Genomic DNA, 26,189 nt, shown 5'->3' with positions numbered 1-26,189 from the left:
CTTTGGTGAGATCTTTAGCCTTATTTTTTAGGTATTTTTTAGGGCCACAACAAAAAGACTATTTTGCCTTGCAGTATTGAGACTATAGTTTTTCCCAAGTCAACGGGAAGTCTTTGCGCGATGCGCATGTGCTGCCTTCAGTTGCCAGTCAACTTTTGTGTGACCCCCTGCGGGAATTTCATTGGGTTTGCTGGATATACTCAGGAGGTGGTTTTGCCAGTTCATTCCTCTACAATATAGATTTACAGACCTGTGTGTTCACTGGTGGGTATTTGGAAATGACCAGCAGTTTCATTTTTTCTGTTCTTTGGGGAGGAGAGAACAACAAAAACAAACCAACAAAATACAAACGGGAACCTTTCAATCGCCACCCTTGCACCCAGCAGCAGGGGGGACGAAAGGTACAGCTGATGCAATCCTCCAAGGCTTTTTTGAGCCTCTGGGATCTAGCCCGGCAGCCCCCCCCCCCATCACCCACATATCCTTGACTGTGTGCCCTTGAACGTTCTGGGGGCCATTTCACAACATTGCCCCACCTCAGACCATTCCAGCGCCCAGGTCTATTCCTTTTTTTGTGCAATGGGAAATGGACCCCAGAAGATTCACCACGAGGGGGGCCTCTAGGAACAAAACAAACTGCATTAATAAGAAATTTGTTGACCCTGACCCCTGAGGTGCGTGTAGGGCCCCCCTTCCTACTACCAATTGTTGCTACTAAACCAGGGATTCCTGCCCTTGTTGTTTTCAAAAGCAGTCCGCTGGCCTCCACAGTTGCGGCTTTAACTTTTGTGGCTTTGATTAGTTTGTGCTTTTTGAATAATAGTGTTCTCTCAGGTCTCCAGCGCAACTCTGCCAGGAAGTGACCGTTGATGTTGTTGCTGGGGGACCTAGATGTTCTTAGAGAAACACATCTCTAGGCATTTGTAGGTCCTCCCAGCATGATTCTATGATCCAATTTCTGGCAGTAGTGTGACCATAGAGTTGTTCTGGAGGGGACCTGGAGATTCCCGAGAGGTTTCTTCTCTAGGGTTAAAAAGAATAGTTGTTTTTTTCTTTGCGGGTTTTTTTTACACGCTTCACCAGAGGTTCCTTCACCTTAACCCCCGGAGGAAATGTGGCGTGGATTCTTTTTGGACTCCAGAAATTTCAGTAGGAGGTCGTCTGGCGGAAAGAAAAAAAGGAAAGGAGATGGGTGGCCAATATGGACCATGGGCCAAATGTTGCCAACCCCTGCTATTTGCGTGTGCTTACTTGTAGTTCAGAGATTTGATCCGCCATCCACCGTTGGGCACACCAGACTGAGGTTCGCGCAGAGATCAGCAGCGGGGCACAAGGGCAAAGATTTCCAGAAGGGACTTTATCGGCAGTGATCACTGTGCCCTTGTGGCACATCCCAGCTCGGGTTCCAACGAGCCCCAAAGACGGCGATCCGGAAGTGGGTTCATCTTGTGTGTCACAATTTCTTCTTTGGTTACTTCTTTTAGCGGCGGGCGCCATTGGAGCCGTCCAGCAAATGGTTTGTCCTCCTGTTCCATTGGCCACCATCCACATGGCAGCTGATGTCGGTTTTGGGAGACATGCGGTTCGTTTTTTGAGAAACTATCTGGCTCATCATAACCTTGCGAAGGGAGCAAGATCTTTATCTTCCATGGGCTAAGGTTCAGAGATTCCTCTGTTTGATTTTGGTGCTTGTTGGCATGTTTACGTGAACTCTCTGAGGAATGGATTGTTTTGGGAAGTAGTGCGGTGATGTATACTCTGGTGACCTGCTCCTCCACCGACAGGGACCAGGACGACGACAGTACAGAAAACAGTATAGAGGTCTCTAGCTACAAAATTCTGGATTGTTGTCTAGGTTACGGTTGCGTATCCCTTTTCCACAATGCTCTGTTGGTTAACATTCCACTCTCGAAGCTGAACCACGAATGTGTTGGAGGACCCACATGCCAAGAGCGTGTTCTCTCTATGGGATCTCTGATCCTCAATGTGTCATCTCAGCGAAAGTTGCCACGACATTATGCTGGGACCTAGACATCCTATAGGCAATATCAATCCAAATCGTTCCGTGAATAATCAGATTTGCCAAAACTCACAGCTGCACATGTGGCGGGCCCACTGTAAGAAACACAAGCTTAAAGCATTCGCTCAAGGCGCCTCCACCTCCCATTTTAAAACAAAGCATTAGTTCTGCCACCTTCCAAGGTGTCCCTTCCACTGCTGAACAGCTGTTACCGTATCTCTCAAAGGTTCTTATCTCATGTTTAGTTATCAATTTCTTTTCTTGTCCTTGATCCACTTGGTTCCCAGTTTTTTTATATCTTGCAGCATCAGCAAACAAGCTTGCTCCATTCATCCGCCTGTACAACCTTTAGGTTCATGTGGTTTCCCAGATTGGGTCTCAAATGTTTTCGACCTGAGCTTCCTTAAATTCCTGGACTGTTGGCCAAGCTGGCTGGACTTCTGGGACTTGAAGTCCCAAAACACCTGGGGGACCTAAGTTTGGGGTTCCCATTCGCTTCAGGGTATCGGGAAGTGTGGATCATGTCACCTCTTTACTGTCTATTCTTTCAAGCAGAGCCTACCCTCTCATTCAATCGTTTCCTGTGGTTCTAGCCTCTTTACATCTTGGGTGTTTCAATATTGGCCCATCTAGGTTACAGCTATTGGTATGCGTTTGTTGTCATGTGTCTTTGCCTTACACTGCTCTGACTCAAGGCAACCCTATCTGGGACTAATATCTTCTTGGCGACGTAATCAGATGTGGTTTATTTCTGATTGTTTTCACCGGCTTCTGTTAGCTGGCTCTTCGATGTTCAGCACAGTGTGGTGATTGGTCTGTGTGAAATGTCAGGAATAAACTCTTCTAGAACATGGCACATAGTCCAAAAAGCCAACAAAAAACTATGGTGCCAGCCATGAAGCCTTTCAACTTCACATTAATCAAATGGGCTTTGCCACTTACTACCTTGAGGCTGGAGATGAGATGTAGCTTGTCCAAGTTCACCCGTGGGTTTCCACATGGTTTGATGAAACGGGTCACTTAGGCTCACAACCATGCGCTTCCAACTCCACCATGCTGGCTAATAGACACATCAATGAGACATGTTTTTCAGATAACTACAATAGCTGGGGGAGATTTTCCGTTTACAGCACGTGTGGATGTCTGATGAGCAGAAGATCAACTCTAAATATGTTAATGTACTGAATAACTGCTCATGGTTGTTTGACACCACTTTAATCGCCATTGGCTCATGCTATAGACGTCTGGGCTGTGTAGTTTTGGTGAGCTATGTCAGCTTCTCTGTCAGAGGCTTTGGTTATCTTGCCAAACTACCATTCCATTGATCCCTCTGGATGGAAGGCATGACTATTTTTTTAAAGTGGTGTCCAACTGGCATTAATTCTGCAGTGCTTGTTGCAGCAGCTTCAGTGAGGCCTGACTCCAAAATGGGAAATCTGCCTTTACTCAGGAATGGGATGTATAGGCCTTCTAGGATTGTTCAAACGTTCAGGTGTTGTTGTACCTTTTGTGGTCTTCTTTGTCCGGTTAAGTTGGGTAGATGGCTTTTGTTAATGTTCTGGTTTTGCCCCTTGCCCTTTGGCTGTGAAAGTGTTGGTCAAGGGTGGATTGCCTTCTGGATTCTGGGTCAAAGCTTACAGTCGTTGGGGGTTAAAGTGACGTCGCTTAAAATGGCTCCCTTGCCAAAGTATAATTATAATGATGTTAATGATTGTGATGATATGATGTGATGATTATAATCTAATAATAATGTGGCCCTCCGGGGGGGGGGGTTTTTTAGGGGTATAGGGCCCCCGTTTAACGTGGAAGACTGCAATAACAAACACAATTGTGCATTCGAGGCTTTCCGGCGTGCATTCATAGTTTCTTGTTTGGGTGTGAATGATTGCCGCAGAGATGTGGCGAAACTGTGGTCAGAAGAAACTCTTTCTAGACAAGGGCCACAGAGGGACCGAAAAAAGCCCACAAGGAAACAAACACAATTTTTTAACGAGAACGAACCTCTCTAGGAGTTTCTGGGTCCTCCAAAGCAACTCTATGGTTCAGCATCTAGTGAAAGGTGACTACCCGCTTGTCCCTCCACATTCGCCCTCGGGTTTAGGTGGCACGGACCCCCGTTGAATTGTGGGAAAAACCAAAAAATTTACAAAAACACTATGTTTTTATTGAGGTCGACACCTCCTCTAGTGAATCTCTAGGTCCTCCAGTGTCCACTCTTGGTCAACGTCTGCAGTACATTGGACCCTACAATTTGCGCAGAGGAGCTGCAAATGCCTAGTGGCGTGTTCTCTCTAGGAATGTTCAGTTGCGGACTTTCGGTTAACGGCCCTATTAGAGTTGCATCTGGGGCCCCTGTTATTCCCAGGGGAGACCATATTAATGAAATTCTGTGGAATAATCATATCCACAAAAGTCTCAAAGGCCACAAACATGGAGTGGCATGAGTGTGAGAATCAAACTGGGGACCCAACACATTGCTGAGCGGAAGGGTTGTCTTATAGGATCTCTAGGTCCTCCAGTGTGACTTTTCTGAGCCACACTTCTGCAGCGTCGCATTGGCGGGATCTAGCGATTCCTGCGGGAAACATATTAATTTTACTCCTTGATAATCAGATCTGCAAAAGTCATAAGCCTATAAACTGAATGGTGGTGCTCTTACATATATTAATACAGGCATTTTTTTTATTCTGGTTCTTCCCCCGGTCAAGGCGGGAACACAACAAATCAACAATTTTACCACACATTTTGCATTTAGATCTGGGCCCCATCTCCAGACTACTTATTATTGCTTTCTGCAGTCTATTCCCACATGTAACTGGCGAGTGACTTATTGGCTTTATTCAAGGTCATGTAAGTTGACCCCGTTGCATTTTGCTTTTTTAACACAGATCACAAAGTGTGCTGACCGGAAGGACAAGGAAATTTTGCTGTACGGTTTGCGTTTCCTTTATGCAAAATGTTTGGTGGGCTGGAAAATATTTTGTGTTGTTTGGGATTTTGGACTCCTTGAGATATCTTGGAGATGAGACCCCAAGTCTATGCCAAAATTATTTGTGTTTTATATATGCCTTTAACATCCCATGAATGTACTGTTAGCAATTTTTTTATATTGTGTGCATGGAACAAAGTTTGGGAATTGAACGTCAGAAGCAAAGGTGCGTCACTCTTCTCAGCCCCATGGAAAAGGGTTTTGGTTTTGGAATACAAAAGGGAAAAGCGATCAGCAACTGGAAAAGGGAAGGGGAGAAACGGTTAATTTGACCACGGGATGATTTTCGCTCCCACCCTTAAATCGAGGAGGAAACTCTTCTGTTTGCCCACAACAAGGTTTTCTTGAAAGCAGTGCTCTGTTTCATCTGCGATCCGTGTTTGCAAAGGAAAGCACCTTCATCCTGGTGGCTTTCCTTTGATTTGCTGGGTCTTTGAGTTTGGGTTGTTTTTCAGGAATGGAAGCCAAACTTTGTTCACTTTCAGGTTTCCTTCTTTCCTGTGTAAGTGTGTCTAAGAGTTTGTGGATTTCAATGGCTTCCCTGTGATTTTTGACCCAATCGTTGTTTGGCATTGGTCCAGATTTTTTGGTGTTGCAAGAGCTTTTTGTGCCCAGGTGGTTTATATATGTTCTACTGATGACGATTTTTTTCTCATAGTAATCATAGAGTTGGACGAGACCCAAAAAGGGCCCTGATCCAGCCCAGCCCCCTTCTTCTGCCATGCAGAAACTCCCCGTCAAAGCATCTCTTGGACAGATGGCCATCCAGCCTCTGCTACAACGACAGCCCAAGGAAGGAGACTCCACCACAGTCTCCGAGGAAGGAGTGTGTTCACGCTGTCGAACAGCCCTTACTCTCAGGAAGTCCCTCCTAATGTTCAGGTGGAATCTCTTTTCTGGAGCTTGGCATCCATTGCTCCATTGGGTCCTGTTCTCTGGCAGCAGCAGAAAACAAAGCTTGCTCCATCCTCAGTTTAAACATCCCTTCAAAATAGTTAAAACAGGGCTATGATATCCACTCTTACTTCTCTTCTCCAAGGCTTAAACCTCCCAGCTCCCTGAGTCCTTCCTCACAGGGCTTCATGGCTTCCAGACCCTTCACCATTTCAGTCGCCCTCCAGTCCGAAGTGTCTCTCGTGGTTCCTTGATCCGTGTTTGTTGTACATTGCCTTTGGGGGGGTCCAATGGAGCCGTTTTGGTAGGACTCCTGCGGCTGTGAGAGGCTCTCTCTGCTCCTTGGCTAAATTAGCCCATTGCAACACAGCCTTCCCAATAGTTTACCGACGGACCACCGTTAGACAGGGCCACCGAGCGCAGCGTCCAAACAACGAACCAAGGAACCGCACTCCATCAGGAACTACCATTTCCCAGGATTCCCTAGTTCGTGAACCAGGGCAGTTACAACCGCTCTCAAAACTGCTTCTGTTCTGCAGTGTGTCTCGGACCTATGACACGGCCTCTACAAATTATCCACCCCCCCCCAAAAAAAACCCTCCGTTAATTGGAGGGAATTAGCCAGAATTAAATTGTTATGCAATTAGGATTAGCAAGCCCCTTAATTACTCTTGCAAGCCAAGGCCCAAACTCTACTCTGATCTTCAGGAACTACTCTCTTTTGCGCGCTCACCCCGAACATGATTTTCCCCCGCCTCCTTTGCGCTGCAACCTGCAACCGACCCCTACTGCCGCGCCGCGACGCCATTAGCCCCGCCACCAGCGCGATCGACGTCCGCAACGAGCCTATTCATTAAGGCCCCTTGCGCTGTCCGGGGTCGGCGAGGTGGGCAGGCGACACTGAAGAGGGGGGCGCGAAAGTTGCCCGGAGTTTGGTGACGTATTTCCTCCCGAGATTTGTGTTTCCTTAAAGGAGCCCCTCGCTCGGAAGTCCGCCAAATGTTCGGCGAGCGGGGTAAGGTCACGGCAGCGCTGGGTGTTAAAGAGGGGACTACTACAAATCCATCGTCCTCCTGGCGCCGTCCGACAAGACCCCCATCAACCCGCTTCCCGCTGCCCCCGACTGCAACTCCCGTCATCCCCACCTGTATGCACATATACCAACCACAATCCCCATCGTCATCACCGTTCCCAACTACAGCGCCCCATCTCCACCGCGGCACCCCGAACTACAACTCCCCTCCCACCGCCTTGTATACAACACCCAGCTACCAGTCCATTATCACTACAACTCCCATCACCCTCCCTGTTCCCACGACGGCCCCCATCATCCCCCACTTTGTACACATACCCACTGCCATCCCCATCATCAACATTTCCACCTCCCTGACTACAACACCCATATCCCCCACCCAGGCCACCCGACTGCAACTCCCATCACCCCCTCTGTACACACCCCAACTACAATCTCCTCTTCACCGTCTCCTCTGACTGCAAGGCCTATCATCCCCACCGCACCCTCCAACCACAACTCCCATCACGCCCTGTTCCCCCCACAACTACAGTCCCATCCCCCACCTTGTACCCCCGACTCTCATAATAAATAATACTGTTTCTTTTTAATCCGTGAAATCCGCCAACAATAAATAAAGCACCACAATCCCCCCCCTCCCTCCTGCAGCCAAACCGACAACAATAAGTACACACATAACAAACAACTAGCAAGTTAATGTTTGAACGTTATGTATTAAAACCTGCATGCATAGCCCATAGGCAGGTTGTCTTAGTCGTAATTTAATCTATAAATGAATCTATATTAATTATAATTTTCTATATTGATCTATGTTTGTTTAAACTTACATTTTATGACCTGAATAACATACAAAAACAAATACACAAATATAAATGATACAACACAATTGTACAAACCCAATTCCATATAAGACACGGTCATGCTCCCATATAATGAATTGGCTCATGCGTGCACTCTTTTTTCCCGGTCTACTTCTTCCCCGCTCTCTTTTCCCATTCTGCTCTCGCATCCTTTCTAATCTATCATCCTTTCCAGCCCCTTCTCACTCCTCCTAACCACCCTCCTTCATTTTAACTCCCCGTCTACTTACTCTTACCCTCTTTACATACTTTACCTCCAATATCTTCTATCATTAATTACCATTTAATTCTTCCTACTTCTTTGTAATATTTGATCTATTAATCTATGGCGGGTTACAGACTGCCGAAAAGCGGCGGCCTGGCACCCGCCCGTTTCCCCGCCAGGTCGGGGCTCAGCAGCCAGAGCGGCCAACGCTGAGGCCCCAATCCGCCACTTTCCAGGCTGCGAGGAAGCGGCAAAACGCCGCTCTTCCTGCCACTGGAAAGGACACCTGCGACGGCAGGGGGAGGAGGAGAAAGGGGCCGCTTGGCCCCTTTCTCCTCTGCGTCGCGGCACAGCCGTCTTGAAGGCTGCGCCCAGCGACGCAAAGCCAGGAAGGCGCTCCAAACGGAGCTCCTTCCGGGGCCTTGGAAAGGCGCACTAGTGCCCTGGGGCTAGCCCCAATACGTCACAACCACGCCGCCTCGTTTAGAGCAGCGCTGTCGTGACGTAGTGATGGCGGCAGCCGTGTTGGAATGGCCGCTTGCCATTTTCTACACCGGAGCGTGTACTAGGTTAGGGGCGTCCGGAAAGGATGCCCCTTTCTAACCCTAGTACACGCTCGTCGCCATTACTTTAAGGCCCGTTTGTAACGGGCCTAAAGTCCCATCACTCCTGTTTCCCCCTGATTACAACTCCCATCCTGACCACCTTGTACACACAAACGCCGGCTACCAGCGTCGCAGTCAAACCACACTTTAACGGTAATCTGTTCTGTCTCGGCATATCTAAGTCCTCCAATGCAACTTTACGGTCAGCTTTATCCAAAGTCGCACTGATGTTGGCCACAGAGTTGCCCGGGAAGACCTATATATTCCTAGAGAAGTGCTCCCTCAGGTAAAAAACGTGGTTGTTTTTGTTATGTGCAATTTTTCCCACATTCACGGTGGGTCTTGTGGAGGGACAGTGTATATCCCAACCTTCCAACACGCTGGGTTGGATCCATATTTAGCCCTAGGCAGAGGAGAGCTGTTGTGAATTCAATGTGAATTAATTGATAGACCATATTGGGAGTCGTGCAGCCCTCTAGATCTCCTTGGACTGTAGTTCCCAGCATTCCTCATGGCAGACTCTCCTGGCTAGGGTCTATGAGCCTTCCCCAAGGACACTCAGTGGGTTTCTTCTGTGTCCCAGCAGAGATTCGAACCCTGGTCCCCAGAGGTCCAACTCCAAAAACCCATTGTTGTCATTTGTGCCTTTACAGCGACCCTAGGCAAACCTATCACGGGTTTTGTTGGCTAGTTTCTTCAAAACACATCTCTGGAAACCATAAATCCATCACTCCATTGGCGACTGACTCAAAATGCTATCATGTGGCTGGGGTGAAAGAGAGAGGAAGATGTTGGCTTGCATTTCGTATAAAAAGGGAAGGGGAAAAGCCTTATGGAGCTTTTAATTTCAATTTTAATTTAATTTTTTTTTTCAGCATTAGACTTCTATGGGCTCCTTTCAAACTGGATTTCGAGGCTGCCTGCGCAAGCACTACAGAGATCCTTGGACCGGTGTTAGTGATGGCCGAAGGAGAAACTCCAGAACCTCTTCCCAGGTTAGTTCAGAAGGAAAGCTCGCCCTTCTCCAGAAGAGATGAAGAACGTGGAGGATCTGATCAAGGACGTGAAGAGGAGGAGCACTTTGGCGGTCAGGGACACTTTGCTCCACTACTGCAGCCCGGAACGGCCACCTGATGTGTCCTCCGCTACTAGTCGAGGTCTTGGAAGGGACCTGGTGCTGTTCAATAATGATTACAAGCGTCCTCTCCACGAAGCGGTTCCATGGGTCACCAGGACTGTCTCTTATATCTGCTGGACCGAGGGGCGGCTGTTGATTGCTTGAAAAAATCAGACTGGTCGTCATCGTTGGATTCGTTCATTTATTCCACCTTTAGCACTTTTTGTTTTATTTTTTTAGCCTTTATTACAATGAACATAGAATCACAGAGTTGGAAGAGACCTCAAGGGCCATCCAGTCCAACCCCTTTCTCATGCAGGAACACTCATCACAAGCACCCCCCCAACAAATGGCCATACTGCCTCTGTTTTTAACCTTAGGGCCAGAAAAAATGAAATGCCCAGATATACGGACAGGGGACACTTGGCTTAAGGAGACTATGTGTGAAAGGGATCTAGGAGTCAGCCTGAGGGCAGGGAACCGTCTAACTAAAAGTTTGTATGTACAGCGCTGTGTAAATTTACAGCGCTATATAAATAAAGGTTAATAATAATAATAAGAAGAAGGAAGAGTCCTAGTAGACCCACAAGTTGAACATGAGTCAAACAGTGCGATGTGGAAGCTAACCAGGCCAATGCAATTTTAGGCTGCATCAATAGAAGTATAGTGTTTAGATCAAGGGAAGTAATAGTGCACTGTATTCTGCTCTGGTCAGGCCCCACCTGGAATTTGTGTCCATTCTGGGCACCACAATTCAAAAAGGACATTGAGAAACTGGAGCGTGTCCAAAGAAGAGCGGACTAAAATGGTGAAGGGTCTGGAAACCAAGTCCAAGTCTATGAGGAACGACTTAGGAGCTGGGGGTTTAGCCTGGAGAGAGAAGATTAAGGAGATTAAGAGGTGATATGATAGCCCTGTTTAAATATTTTAAGGGATGTTATATTGAGGAGAGAGCAAGCTTTTTTTCTGCTGCTCTAGAGAACAGGACCCGGAGCAATGGATGCAAGTGACAGAAAAAGAGATTTCACCGCAACGTTAGGAGGAACTTCCTGACAGTTCGACAGTGGAAGACACTCCCTCGGCGTGTAGTGGAGTCTCCTTCCTTAGAGGCCTTTAAACAAAGGCTGGACAGATATACTTTGATTGAGAGTTCCTGCATGGGAGGGGGTTGGACTGGATGGCCCTTGTGGTTTCTTCCAACTCTATGATTCTAGGATTCTCTAAAGAAGGAGACTCCACCATATTCCATCCAGCCTCTGTTTAAAAACTGCCAAAGCAGGAGATTCCACCACACTCTGAGGCACCATGTTCCACTATTGAGCAGTTAGATTCTAAAAGATTTCTGTTCCCCACAGATTTCCGATGGGACTCACAGACCCATAGGATTAATTCTTGCAGACCGCCAAGTCACCTTTCTGCTTCTTCTTCAGATTCAGTTCCAGAGATATCACTTTCCTGCCAGACACACAGACCATGCCCACCCTTTGCTCTTCTCCAGTAAAGATAAGGAAGAGGAGCTGCCTCTGCCCATCATCTACTGTGTATACTCGACTATAAGTCAACTTCATGTATAAGTCGAGGGCAGGTTTTGGGGCCAAAATTATGGATTTTGATATGATAATTCAAGGGTAAAACTTAAGGGCATGTAATGAAGGATGTAAAGGACAAAACAAAGGAAAACAGTGCTAAAGAACTTAGAAGACTCCAGCAGGCATAACTATCATATATGCTTGAATGTAAGTCAACCTCATGTATAAGTTGAGAGGGGGTTTTGGGGTAAAAGCAAGTAGAGATTTGTAGTTTGGTGAGCTATTCAGCCACCTCTGTCAAAGAGCTCTGGTGCCACAATAAACATGGCAGTTAAAGCATTTGGCATTAATTCTGCAGTGCAGATGCAGCTATAGGTTGCCATTTCATCATGCCATCAAACTAGCTTGTTTTTGTCCAACAAGGTAGGATCAAATTTTGGCTTCTAATGAAACCACGTTAAAACCACCAATATTCTGTGGCTGTTTAAAGATTCATAAATAGCATAATAATTGATAGACTGCAGCTCATTTCATCAGTTGCAGGTGGCGTTATGGAAGATTTCAAAGTACAGCACCACACACAAAGTTGCAGAAAGTACTAACATGGCTGATAGATTTCTTGTTGCTAATCCTATGGGGTTTGCTTCCAGCACCCCCGTGGATACCAAAGCCCATGGCTGCTCAGGCCCCATTATATACAATGGCGTAGTGAAATGGTGTCCAAATCAAGGTTTGCTTTTGGGAATTTTTTGTTGTCAAATATTTTCAAGCCATGCATAGTGGAATCCATGGATGCAGAATCCGTGGATATGGAAGGCCAACTGTAATGTGCATCCTGTCAGCTGGTGGATTTGTGGTTGTGGAAGAAGTGCCTCCACTCTCAGTTTCGTGGCCAATCCTCCTGAGACTTTACAGGAGTTCTCCCATTGCCAGACCACTGTGAGATATAAGGTCCAACACCAGGACGGTTCCTGTGATGCTGCAGGAGGATCACTGTGTAAAACCAAGGCTTGATTCACTGACCCCATGATATCAGATCCACTGGTTGCCTTTGTGAGTCCACAACATAGTGAGAAGTCATCTGAGGCTGAGTGAGGCTCCTTCTGAACTTGTTCCAGGTGCCAAACCTACAGTGGCTGCATGAATAAAAAGACAGCAGGGCTCCTGCAGTTTTAGCAGTTGTGTGGGGGAGAGAATTTCAAGTGAAGCTTGCACAACATGCTACACCTGTGGAAATTCCCTCTTCCTCATAAATAAAGGTACAAAAGCCGTGTGGTTTCTGTGCTCAGGACATTATTTTCTGATCGGCCCAAGAAGGGTTGGAAAATATTGAATGCTGGCTCCTGGGAACTGGAAAGCAATTTCTGATAATTGGCTGCACACTGTTTGCTTTCCCTTCTCATGCTAGGACTCCCCTAATGATGGCTTGTACAAGGAGGAAGCTGGAGGTCATTCAAGACCTTGTCCAGCATGGCGCAAACCCATTACTGAAGAACAAAGATGGCTGGAACTGTTTCCACATAGCTTGCCGAGAGGGGGATCCTGGAGTGATCCAGTACTTGCTTGACGTCTCTCCTAACATCTGGGTCACAGAAAGCAAGATCAAAAGGACTCCTCTGCACACAGCAGGTAGGACCTGCATTGTACCGTACAACAAGCAATGTGTCAGCAGCAGAGAATCAATATTCCATGTGTAAAATGGATTCAGCTTGAAAACAGATGGCATTTAACAGATGGTCAGAAATATCAAGTGTTGCCATTGTCAGCTGCTGACCCCAAGCTCCCCCAATCGCCAGCCTAGGGGCAAAAAGCACTGTCAAAATGGGACTCCCTGAAACAAACCTTAAGAATGGAGAATCAATGGCTTGGCCTATCAGCTGCCACTTTCTTCTGAAGCAGCAGTCATAACTGTGGAGGAGCCAGGGTGGCACTTACCCTACAACATGGGGCTGTGTACGCCCTGAACATATAGCAAGCCCAAATACCTCCATTTTCCTCTGCAGTCCCTCTCAAAGTGGCAACAGGAATCAGTACAACAGAAGAACTGAAGAGGAAAATTGACGTATAAAATGGAGGTATTCATATATAAGTCTAAAAATTTTAGTCAAACAATAACCCAGAAAGCCTGGGTTGACTTATCCACAGGTCAGTGAATGTACTGTACTTTAACTCTTATCAAAAAAGAAATTACTGTATACCCTTCTCTCAGTAGTGAACGGTGAGAGCTTATTCCATCCTGGGAGAACCTGAAAGAAGCACCAGCCCCCTCTGCTCCCTCCATTGCTGCTATGCTTCTGGCCTTTTTAAAGCCTGGTTGGGAAAATGTTGGTGTTCTTTGGCATTGTTTTTCTTGGCTTTGTTCCTTATATCCCTTGTTACATGTCCTTAAATTTTACCCGCGATGTATCCACAGATCATATCAAAATCCATAATTTTGGCTGCAAAACTTGCCCTTGACTTATACATGAGGTCAACTTATAGTCGAGTATATACTGTATTTAGAGATAGTGTGGACTTGTGGGGCTTTTTTGCATGTTTTCCCATATTTGGGGGACTTTATGTATGTTGGGTGGGTGTGTAAAATTGTACAAAAAATCATACCAAAAGCATTTAAGAAACATTTTGTATGGTTTAAAGACTGAGAGAGAATGCTGGGTCTGCAGGATCCACAAAAGTGGAGCCGCGATGCTGCATGGGGCCAACAGGCCATGCTGTGTCCGCCACTGTTCTAAAAGCAAAGTGACCATGGTGAATGGAGTACTAGGTTTAAGACCAGGTGATAGGTTCAGATTTATCATTCAGCCATCGACAAGTCATTGTTTCTCAGCTCTAACCTACTTCACAGGATTTCAGAGCTGGGAAAAATTACTTTTGGGGACAGCAGCTCCCAGAATCCTCCAGTCAGCATGGCCACCAGACAAATTCTAGGAGCTGTTGTTAAAAAGAGAACTTTTCCCAGCTCTACCTTCCTCATGAAACAATCGCTCTCTCTTTCTTTCTCTCTCTCACACACATGTGCACACACAAGCATGGGACTCTGTGATGTATTTCAACCACATACCCCTTCTTAATCCTTGGAGACATTTGGAGGTTATATTTCTCCATGCATTTGTGCCATTTCGCCACCAGAGTCAACACTCTTGTAACCATTTACAGCAGCCTTCCCCGGACATGAGCATCTCTGGATTTGTTGGCCTGCAACTCCCATCACCCCCAGCCATGTTGGTTGGGGATGATAGGTTTTATCGTTGGACATATCTAGAGAACACCATGTTGAGGAAAGCTGGTTCTCCCCCTTTATCCTTCAAGGGGATGAACCATGAAGTGAATGACCTTGAAACGGCATTCTGAATCATCCTTTTAGCGTATGGAGAAACTGAATGGTGGGATGTAAGGTATTAATAACAATGATGAAAGGATCATTCATGACCAAAATGGAAATGGAAATAAAGCTTACAAAAGGGAAAGGCTATAGCGTTCACATCTCTTTATTCTCTCCTTCCATCACACACACTTCAGAAGCATTTATAATTCATTTCTGCTCTCATCCCACAGCGATGCACGGATGCCTGGAGGTTGTGCAAGTGCTGCTTGAAAGGTAGGCCAACTTGGTCCCTGTTTCCCGTATGACTCAGTCCTTTCTCCCCCTCCCTTCTTCCCTTCAGTCACTGTGCTGCCCCTTAGGCATCATTTGTTTTATTTTTAAGAGGACAAGATTATAGATTTGCAGGTTATAGGGTGCAAATTTTAAAATAACTGTCATCATATAATCTTAGTAATAATAATGATGGTAATAATATTTATTTCTTACCCTCCTCTTCCTGTGGATTGAGACAGGGAATGACAACAAATAACACAACATATAACATCTGCTAAAGGAACATATAAAACCAATGCATATTAAAATCCATCAATAAACGCTTTAAAACCGCAATTTGAAATAATTTGGGTAGGCCTTCTGGAAGAAATTGGTCTTTACTGCTGTTTTAAACTCACACAGTATCTTGAGTTGACACTCTTCCATCGGATAATTCCACAGTTGGCAGCAGCTGAAGAAAATGTCTTCTGGGTAACAGTCAGCCTAGTTTTGGCTGACTGACATAGATGTCTCCCAGACCCAAGCATATCAGTTTGATTATAGAGGAGAACATGATCCTGTGGATAATCTAGACCTAAACTATGTAGGGCTTTAAAGGTAATAATCAATTCTTTGTGCTTTGCCTGGAAACTAGCAGCCAGTGGAGTGATTTTATTACTGGTGTCATACAGTCACTTGTAGATGTACCAGTATTCAACCTGGCTGCTGTGTTTTAAACTAATGGAAGTTGCAGAAGTTAATACAGAGGTAGTACAGTATAGAGCACATAGCATAAGTCCAGTCTTGATGTTACCAGCAACTATACTGCCATATCTAAGTTTTCCAATTGAGCTGGAAGGGACTAAAGAGGTCATTTAGTCCAATCCCTGCCATGCAGGAATATACAAGAACATTTCCAAAAGATGCCCACTCAACCTCTGTTTAAAGACTTCCAAAGGAGATGAGTCCACCACCTCCAAGGGCCTCCATTCTACAGTTAAACAGCTCTTACCCTCAGGAAGTTCTTCCTAATGTTGAGGTGGCATCTCTTTTCCTGTAGTTCGAATCCATTGCTCTGTGTCCGAGTCTCTGGAATAGCAGAAAACAAGCTTGTTCCATTTTCAGTAGAACAATTTTTCTAATATTTAAACATGGCTATCATGCCCCATGTTAACCTTCTCTTCCCCAGTCTAAACATGCCCAGCTCCTTAAGTCCCTTCTCATAGGGCATCGTTTGCAGACATTGCTGGATTGCCATCCCAGCACCCTTAGCCTACACATCCAATGGGAAGGAATGCTGGGGGTTCAACAGCATCTAGATTTCAACAGCTGGAGATGAAGTTCACTGACAACTGGAGAGCTGTCCAATTCCACTCTGGTCTAAAGAGGTTATACCAGAGCTTCTAACTCAAGACACTTACACAAGTCCTTCAAGCTAAACATACCCAGCTCCCTAAGTTGTTGCTCATTAGGCTAGATTTCAAAACCTTTGATCATCATGGTTGCCCCTTTCTAGACATGTTCTAGATGTGCAAATATGCTGATGATTGGATAAAATTTTATTTTCCTACAAACAAGATCCAGCTGGTTTCTTTATCAATTGAAATATAGTACATCTTACTGATCTCCCAGGGTAGGGAAGACTGTGACCAGGCAGTCTTTCACACTTCACAGTTACAGTTCTTATTTATGGAGCAAGCATTATGGGGCTAGCACAGAGCAGTGAAGTTAGTAGTGTATTGTGGGTTTCGCCTGTCCTTTACACTGCCTTGTCCTTTCTGTGTTTATCCCAAGGTGCCACTATGAACCAGACAGTGCTGACAAATGTGGAGTCACTCCCTTTATGGATGCCATACAAAATGGGCACCTTGATATTGCCCAGCTGCTTCTAGATAAGCATAAGGTATGCATGGATGGTCCAGAAATAAGGGCTGTGCCTTTTAAAACGATGCCAGTGTGTGTCTCAAATCTTCCTTGTTCTCTATGCAGATTTTTTTTATGGCTTAGGTATGCATCAGAAATACATTAACAGTGAACCATAATATCCTGTTTGCAAAAACTGCTCTTGTTATGTGCCTTCCATATCATTTATGATTTACGGCAACCCTAGAGCAAACCCTATAATGGGGTTTCTAGTGGTGTAATGCTTTGAGCGTTTGACTACGTCTGTGGAGATCAGGGTGCAAGTCCTCCCTGAGTGACCTTGGGTAAATCACAATCTCTCAGCTTCAGAGGAAGGCAAAAGTAAAAACCCCTCTGAACAAATCTTGCCATGATAGGGTCACCTTAGAGTTGCCATAAGTTGGAAATGATTTGAAGGCATGCTTCTGCAGCAGCAGCAGCAGCAGTGATTATGTATGTGATGTATAGTAATTGTAATAAGGTAAGTGGTCTGTTTGGAGGGACTAAGAGCATGGAGCGTTGGGTATGTCTGGTGATTGGCTGTGTTTGAATGGTAGTATTTTTTTAAGGATGGCATTTATGACAGTGAATCTGAGAGGCATGAATGTCAAAGTTAGAATCATAGAATTGGAAGGGGCCCCATGTCCCACTGATACGAACCCTTCACTCAATGCGGGACTTCCAGCTAGAGCATCCCCAACAGATAGTTGTCTGGACTCTATAGATATAGATATGAGAGAGGGATGTGAGTTAGGGTTAGTTAGTTTGGGTCAATCATGGTTTAGATGTATTAAATAAGTGATATTTTGCTGTGCTGAACTTCAGTTTAATAAATTAATTTTTGTATTATACATTAGTGCCTCTGGGAGCACTGCAAAAGTGCTGTTGGTGTGGATGAGCCCAGACAAACAACCTTGGTGGCAATAGTGTTTCAAGGGTGGTGGTGTCCAGTGGTGGAATTCCACAAATAAAGTCTCACAAGAACCACAGGGGCACCTGGAAAGTCCCCACATTTAATGCCATATCAGTGGGACAGGTGGGGGTCCTCACATTTGGTGGCAGTAGTAGGACAGGGAAACAGTACTCTTGGGGGAAAATAACTTCTTCAAGCTCTGAAAACTCTGCACAGCATGCCTCAAAATCTCAAGCAGGTTTCTCATGCAAGATTATTTCCTGCCCACCTCCAGGCTGATCAGAGCACCACAGATGCACTTGGGACTCAACCACTGCACCAGGCGGCAGTCACAGCACAGGACGATGCCCTTCGGTTTCTCGTTTCTGATCTCAGTGTCGATGTCAATGCAAGAGCCACCTCCCTGCAGCTCACTGCACTTCATTATGCTGCCAAGGTCCTTAATATTTTCCTATCATTAAGTTGCTAGGGTTCAGATTTTGTTCAACTCAATAGCAATAGCATTTACATTTGTATATCGCTGATTGGTGAACTGAGCACTAAATGGTTTACAATCTGTAAGCCAATTGCCCCCCAACAAGATGGGTACTGATTTTGCCAACCTACAAAAGGATGGAAGGCTGAGTCAACCTTGGAGCCCCTGGGACTGAACTCACAACCTTGTGACTGCATTACTGGCATTTAACTGCTGTGCCACCAGGGCTCCTTAAAACTCAAAGTCTGCCTTCCCAAAAGAGGTTTATTATTGTTGTCATTTTCATTATATTGTGGTTGTTGTTGGCTGTCAAATTGTCTTCAACTTATGGAAACCCTCTCAATGAGAGACCTCCCTGGTCCCCAGTCACCCATTGTCCTGTTCAGGTCTTGCAAACTCAGGGTTGCAGCTTCCTTGATTAAATCAATTGACTTATAGTGCGGTCTTCTTCTTTACCTACCTTCTTCTGCTTTACCAATCATTAGAGCCAGTGTGATGTAGGTGCTTGAGGGTTGGATTAGGACACTGAGAGGTCAAGGTATGAAACCCACTGGGTGATCTTGGACACATCACACTCTCTCAGTCTCAGAAGAAGGGAAGGGCAAACCCTCTCTGAACAAATTCTGGCAAAAAAAACCCCATGAAATGTTCATTTTAGGGCTACCATAAGTAAAGTCACACAACAACAACAAATCATCTTTTCAACTGAGTCACGTCATCTTTTAACATCCCAAAATCCGACAGCCTCGGTTTTGTCATGCTGTTTTTTACTGAAAGTTCAGACTTGATTATCTCTAGGTCCTATTAATTTGTCTTTTTACCAGTCTATGATATCCTTAGAACTCTACTCCAGCACCACATTTTCTTCCTATCAATTTTCTTTGCTGTCCAGCTTTCATAACCATGCATAGAAATTGGAAATCATGCATATAAATCATTATCATTATTGTTATTGTATTCATTTGTATCCTGCCTTTTTCTTAATAATGGGTCTCAAGTCATTGTACAAATTACTAAAGCTAGTAGAGATTAAAAATTATACAAACACAACTAAAAATATGATTTTTTTTAAAAAAAAGCAATTGCACAATCTGTAGACTGAAAGCCATTTAAAATCAATTAAAAGACAATATATTTTTTTAAAAGTCAACAGAACAGCTCAGCACACCACCGAAAGCCTATCACAGTCAATCCCTAAAGTTCAGATGGAATATGAATTTATTATTATTATTATTATTATTATTATTATTATTATTATTATTATTAACCTTTATTTATAAAGCGCTGTAAATTTACACAGCGCTGTACATACAATGAATACAATGAAAGCAAGGAGGGAGCCATCCTAGCCTTTTTAGGGAGGGAGTTCCAAAGTCTAGGAGCATCCCCCAAGAAGGACCTCTCTCTTACTCCCACCACAGAAGCCTGAGAAAATAGTCAAACAGAGAGAAGGGTCTCTGAGGAAGATCTTAGAGCTCTCTTTTAGAAAGATACGTGAATATGTGTACATGTGTCTTCCAGTCCCCTGTGGACTTATGGTGACCCCATTGATTTCATAGGATTTTCTTAGACAGGGAATGCTCAGAGGTGGTTTCGCCAGTTCCTTCCTCTAAAACAGAGCCTCCGGCACCTGGCATTCATTGGCAGTCTCCCATCCAAGTACTAATACGGTGTTTCAAATTGACTGGATTCCAACTACATGTTTATCTCTTTGAAAAGCCACTATATCCATATGACAATATGGCCCTGAGCACACATATCAGTCAGTTAAACAAACTGCAAATTCACCTAAAACCTGAGCTTGGGATAGTTACATTCTTGAACCACAACTTCTAGAATCTCCCATGCAGCAGCCCTGCTTGTTATACTATTTTGGAAGGTGGATCCCTGAAAAGTAACTTGTCTAAGCTCTGCCTATGATAAATCATGTGATGTGACCACTTCTGAGATGCTGAGTCTGACCCTACCTGTCCTTGAGGGCAGCAGGTGGTCTTGTCTCATCACGTCTGAGCATTTTACCAGCACTTTCTTTTTGACCGCAGTTAGTCATATTAATGAGTCACTACAACTTCTGCTTTCTCTTTTCAACAGACTAGTGCAATCCTTGTTCATTTGCAGAAGTGTCACTCTCAACAGTGCCTTCAATGTGGGTAAAAAGAGCCAAACATTCATCAGCCACACTTCCTGGGTTTCAGCAACTGTGCTCTGTCTCTCTTGGCTTTGGAGTGTGACTCTTATGAGCTGATGTGCAGGTGGGGAAACTGGGAAGGAGGCAAATTCTTGAATACAAACTGGCCCCAGTCTGGTCTTGTGCCAAATTCCCACCAAGCACATTAGCTGATTCTTCCATAAAGCAAGCAAGGTGGCTTCTTGTTAATTCTTACTTCCAAATTGGAAACATGGGGCAGCTTTTAAGCACTACTCAGGGCAGCACAGTGAGAGAAAGAAACAGATCTGATCCACAGGGCACTGTCTATAGGATTTAAAAGCTGGGGCAGGAATCTTGTAGCATCTTGAGGATTAACAGATTCATTTTAGCATGAGCTTTCATGGATTACAATCCACATCCTCAGATACACTGGTGGAGTACCAATACTCAATCCTCAGGTACCACAGTTGGTTTTGGGGAGAAGATTGAAGTGAAATGGTTAAAGAAAAGGACAGTTGCAACCCTACATATTAATCAGGCTGTGAAACCTCCAGTTTTTCTTAATTTCATGGGATTTTTAAACATGCCACACTGTGTCTGTTTGGTCTGTTATCGGGCTAGGATTCCAAGCGTTTATTTAAAGAAATGCAAATCTATAGCCCTTCTATAAGAGCGGAGCTGGGAGGGAGGGAGACTATGAGCGCAGATGGGTGCTAGAGAAAGTGTGGCAGCATGAAGGAAGGGGATAGGGATATATAGAAGTGACAGAGCAGAGGAAGGATGAGAGGGAGATGTGGCAAAATGTGGGGTGAAGCAGGGAAGGAAAAGGAAAGGGGGAGATAGAGATGCTGTGGGAAGGTGCAAAGAACAAAAGAGGTTGCCATAAGGTGATTGTAGGAGCAGTGGCCCAAGGTGAGGCAAAGGAGGAAAGAGAGGCAGTGACATCACTAGGATTGGTGTCACCCCATGCTGTTACTTCCTAGGCTGCTTGGCTGGCGCACACTCCATCTGCCCCCTCCAGCCACCTCTGCTGTGGTGGAGGTGTGATGATACTCTGTTCCAGGTCTTGCGCAGCTGCTCACCCAGCAGCTGCACCAGAACCACAAGGCAGTACCTTCCCACTAGTAGCCACTGGTGGGGATGCGGTGCTGCTACCACCTGGCAACTTCTTTTGGGTCCGTTGCGGATGTTGGGTAAGGGAGAAAAGGAGGTGACACCTATCCCACTTTCCCAGCAGCCTTGCCAGACCCAGAAGGGGATGCTGGGGAACATTAGCAGCACTCCACCAGCGGCTGAAGCTGATGGGCAGCAGAGTCACCCTGGCTGGCGGAGAGAAGTGGCTGGGGAGAGGGGTCATAGGATAAACAGGTGCAACCACCTCACTGGGTGTTCACCCCACTTCTGAGGTATCTCCCATTGGGGTGTGAACCCCTCGCACCCCCCTGATGACACCCCTGAAGAGAAGGCTAGAGATGCAAGTAGCAGAGTGCAAGAAGCATGGGAGGGAAACATGGCACGAATGGTAGGTGGAGCAAGGAAGAGAGAGAAATAGAACTGTGGAATGGGGAAGGGAGGCATTGTGGAGGCACCAAGGGAGGCAAGAGAGGGGAAGAAAGAGAGGTGCAATGGGGGAAGGTGAACAAGAGAAGAGAAGCTGGGCTCAGCAGTTGGATTTAGGCTCATATTTCCCTATTCAGGAATTTTTTTTTCTTTGCAAACAAAGGCCAGTCATGAGTTGCACGCATTACAGTATGTGAATATCTTGATTTGCATATTTGTTTCAGCTTCAGCTGGTGGACCCCAGCCCATCTCTGTTACAGCTTAGCAAGTGCTGCTTGCAAGAACTGAAAGCTTATACAGTTTGATCCTCTCTTATCCAGAATTCCAACATCCAAAATATTCCAAAAACCAAAGCTTATTTGTATTTGCATTCAATAGATGTTTAGATTTTGTTTTTTATGTTATGTTTAATATGTTATGTTGTGTATAAGTATTATTTTCATAAATACATTTTATTTTATTTTTTTTAAAAAACAAAGCTTATTTCATGGGTGGCTGAGATAGAGACACCTTTGCTTTCGGATGGTTCAGTGTACATAAACTTTGTTTCGAACACAAAATTATGAAGAGTGTTGTGTATAGAATTACCTTTAGGCTATGAAACATAAATGAATTTTGTCTTTAGACTTGGGTCCCATCTCCACGATATCTCATGATGGACATGTATGCAAATCCAAGTATTTCAAAATCCAAATCCCAAACACTTCTGGCCCAAAACATTTTGGATAAGGAAAGCTCAACCTGTATTGATAGTCGATAAGGGCTAGAAACTTGATGTCTTTAAAACAAAATATGAGATTCATAGGATACTATGTTCTCCACCAGCCAACAGATTCTTTGTTTGTGCAATGCAGGTGACACACATGTATCAGGTCACAATGATCTTACTGTTTTAAGGGGACCAAGGTGCTGATTTTATATATTGCAGTCTTCAGAATGTGGCTGTGTCCAGAGGCATCCCAAATCCCCATTTCTTCACCCTTCACACCAATGTCTCTTCCTAGTGGTATCTATCAGCCAGAAAGCCCTTTCCCCAAATTCTCCAATTGTGCACTTTTCAGTTGCTAAGGTTACGTCTCGATTGGAAGAAAGGCAACACTGTGCCAAATGCTGCATTTCTGCCAAGGCAGTCGTCGAAACAGCCAAATTTGCTCATTGCTTGAGGATTTTTCAGCAGTGAGTGTTACTTTGCCATTTCTTCATTTGAAAATCAAACGATACCATTTTGATCAAGCTAGCTGCCAAGCTGTGTTAGCTGTAGCACAGCATCTGCTGTTCATTTCTTAATGCTTTTTCTGGTGTATTTCCCTGATGAAGAAAAAGAGGACAATTATGTAAGGGAGAACTTGTTGATGATGATGATGTGTGCCTTCAAGTCATTTCCAACTCATGGCAACCCAAAGGCAAACCTATCATGGGGCTTTCTTGGCAAGATTTGTTCAGAGGAGGTTTGCCATTGCCTTCCTCTGAAGCTGAGAGCATGTGACTTGCCCAAGATCACTCAGTGGGTTTCATGGCCAAGTAAGGAATCAAACCCTGGTCTCCAGATACGTAGTACAATATTCAAACCACTTCGCCATGCTTGACTCTTATATGGGAGAACACGGTCTTTCAAATAAACTCAATCTGAGCTGTAAAAATGTAGTACTTCATTCTCTCATTCTCTGCACTACTTATTATCTTCATTTCAGTTGTTGTTGTTGTTTTTTGGGGGGGACTAAATACAGCTAGTTGAACTTTTTATTTCACTAAAGGATTATGTCAGTCTGTAGCATGGGCAGCTTACCACATTTTATCTTGATTACTTGTATTTGTAACTGAGAAGCAGGAGAATGACCCCAAAACCTGAGTCAACTTATCCACAAGTTAATGTCAGTATGGTACTTTTACTCATATACATATCTGAACCATCCCCTTGTGAAAAGCAAGCACTGACTTCCCTCTATTCTCTCATCGATCCAGCTTTTAATATGAGCAAAAACAGTTATGCCTCCTGGAATTTTGTAAATCCTTTGGCATCGTTTTCCTTTGCTTCATCCTTTACATTCTTTGTTACATGGCCCTAAATTTTACCCTCGGCTTATCCACGGGTCATATCAAAATCCATAATTTTGGCTCCAAAAGCTGCCCTTGACTTATCCATGACATTGACTTATAGTCAAGTATGTGTGGTGTGTATGTGTGTGTATGTATGTACTGAATATTTTCAAGCAATGGATACTTAAATCCATGGATGAAGAATCTGTGGCAATGGAGGGCCAACTGTATGTATTCCAGTCTCGGTTATGCCTCATTCAGCCTCACTAGATTTACAGCTAGGAAGTCAGCGTTTTATCTTAATGGGACTTGAGTCTCTCCATACGCCTTCAACAGCTTGCGTAAGATAAATTGGAGCATTAAACCGAATAGCCCACAAGAGTCATCCATCATATGAAGTGGTTTTCTGCTGAGCCGATGCTCAAGGTATGTAGTTCAGGGACAGCAGTGATATTTTCAGTATCTTGGGAGAGGAAGATCAGCTTGTATCCTTGCTGTCTGCCATTCCTTTTGAACACAAAACACCAAAGAGATGAAATCTGGGATTTTGTATCAGCATGTTGTAACTGCTTGTTGACAACAGCAAGGGAAATGAGACTACAGCAAGTCTTCCCCCAACCAGTGTTACAAGGCCCATCATCCTCAGTCACTTTAAAAAAAATTAACCCCCCCCCCCCCCAGAAAAATGTGGGGGAAATGGATTATGGGATATTTTCTTTTAGAATAGTGAATACCGTACAGTGTTTAAGGTAAAGTGTTGACAGTCCCTGAATCATTTCTAAAAACTATGCAAAAGGAAGAATTTTATGTTCTGAATGAAGTATTTTATGATAGCTACCTGTTGGGGATGCTTTACCTGGAGATCATGCCCTGAGCAGGGGGTTGGATTCAGTGACGCATGAGGCCCCTTTCTACTCTTATGATTCTGTTATCTATTGCAAGACTATGGACAGTATCAGATCATTACCATTACTACTCGTCTTGTCAGTCTAGGGAACAAATGAACACATAATAATTTTCTCTGGTTTACTTATGTTGGTTTCTTTTGCATTTAGTGGGGTTTTCTTGCCTGCTTCTCAAACCAAAGTGTTCTTTAAGGTTCAGGACCTTGTAGCTCTATTAGTAGTAACACATGTACAGACAGACATTTTTAAAAGGAAATTAATTTGTAATTATAATTCTGAATAAACTGTACTTTTAATGTATCAAACATGATCACTTTATGCCAAATCAAGTTATATGTAAGACGTTTTAAGTTTCTAAAGTAACAAAGGCTGCATCTGCATTGCAGAAATAATCCAGTTTGACTGCCATGGCTCAATGCTATGTAATTCTGGGAGTTGTAGTTTTGTGAGACATTTAGCCTTCTCTGTCACAGCCGTGAGGCCACAGCAAAATACAGTTCCAAGAATTCCATATCATTGAGCCATGACAGTTAAAGTGGTGTTACACTGGATTATTTCTGCAGTGCAGATGCAGCCAAATTGACTTTTTATCTGTAAAAGGTGTTAATAATGCATTTTTTCAATTTCTCCAAAATGTTAAGTTTAAAAAAAAGGTGAGGAACAAGTGATCTGTAGATTTCTAGAACTTTTACATCTCTAAGGCTTCATCCACACTGCAGAAATAATGCAGTGTGACACCACTTTAACTGCCACGGCTCCATGCTATGGAATTCTGGGAGTTGTAGTTTGTGGTGTCACAGGTGCTCTCTGACAGGGGTGGTTAAATATCTCAGAAAACTACAATTCCCATAATTCCATACCATTGAGCCATGGCAGTTAAAATGATGTCAAACTGGATTATTTCTGCAGTGCAGATGCAGTCTCAGAGAGCACCAGATTAGGGAATACAAGATTGGAGTATGGAAAAGGGGGTCTGTTTTGCTGAGTGTGAAAATGGCATTTCTCCCTTTCTAATGCAGGAAGGACATGCAGGCACAGTCAAGACCCTTCTCTTCCTCGGAGCTGATGTGAACGCAAAGGATGGGAAAAATCGAACAGGTAAATGCCCCTTTCTCTCTTTTTCTCTCACATTATATAATGATATTATGGCAACAGTTGTTTGAAACCCACAATAGTAGAGATCTCTGGTTCCTTCCACACTACACTGGTTTAGCACTTTGAGCTCAGTCGTGTCTTTTTCCTTTGGAATCCTGGGATTTGTAGTTTTGTAAGCTGTTTAGAATTCTCAGAGCTCTAGTGCCTCCACAAACTGCAAATAACAGGATTCATCAGGATTCAGCCGTGACTGTTAAGGTGAGGCCAAAGGACTATAATTATCTAGTATCAAAAGACCTGTGTCTTGACAAACTTAAAAATATT

General features: G+C 44.4%; 1 protein-coding gene across 2 annotated transcripts in view; it reads left to right on the top strand.

The window, feature by feature from the left end:
• Nucleotides 1-26,189, top strand: part of ANKRD16 (ankyrin repeat domain 16) — a 32,380-nt gene that overhangs the window by 4,338 nt on the left and 1,853 nt on the right. The window contains exons 3-7 of one of the 2 annotated variants that reach the window (XM_042470206.1): nt 12,661-12,881; nt 14,808-14,850; nt 16,624-16,732; nt 17,919-18,080; nt 25,790-25,868. In XM_042470206.1, the coding sequence (XP_042326140.1) occupies nt 12,661-12,881; nt 14,808-14,850; nt 16,624-16,732; nt 17,919-18,080; nt 25,790-25,868 (614 nt within the window). The remainder of the gene's footprint in view (nt 1-12,660; nt 12,882-14,807; nt 14,851-16,623; nt 16,733-17,918; nt 18,081-25,789; nt 25,869-26,189) is intronic. The other variant, XM_042470207.1, reaches the window with a different exon arrangement.

The sequence above is a fragment of the Sceloporus undulatus genome, chromosome 5 (genome assembly GCF_019175285.1).
Source record: "Sceloporus undulatus isolate JIND9_A2432 ecotype Alabama chromosome 5, SceUnd_v1.1, whole genome shotgun sequence".
Lineage (NCBI taxonomy): Eukaryota > Metazoa > Chordata > Lepidosauria > Squamata > Phrynosomatidae > Sceloporus > Sceloporus undulatus.
Note: the sequence above shows the minus strand (reverse complement) of the source record. Positions and strands in the feature narration are given on the sequence as shown.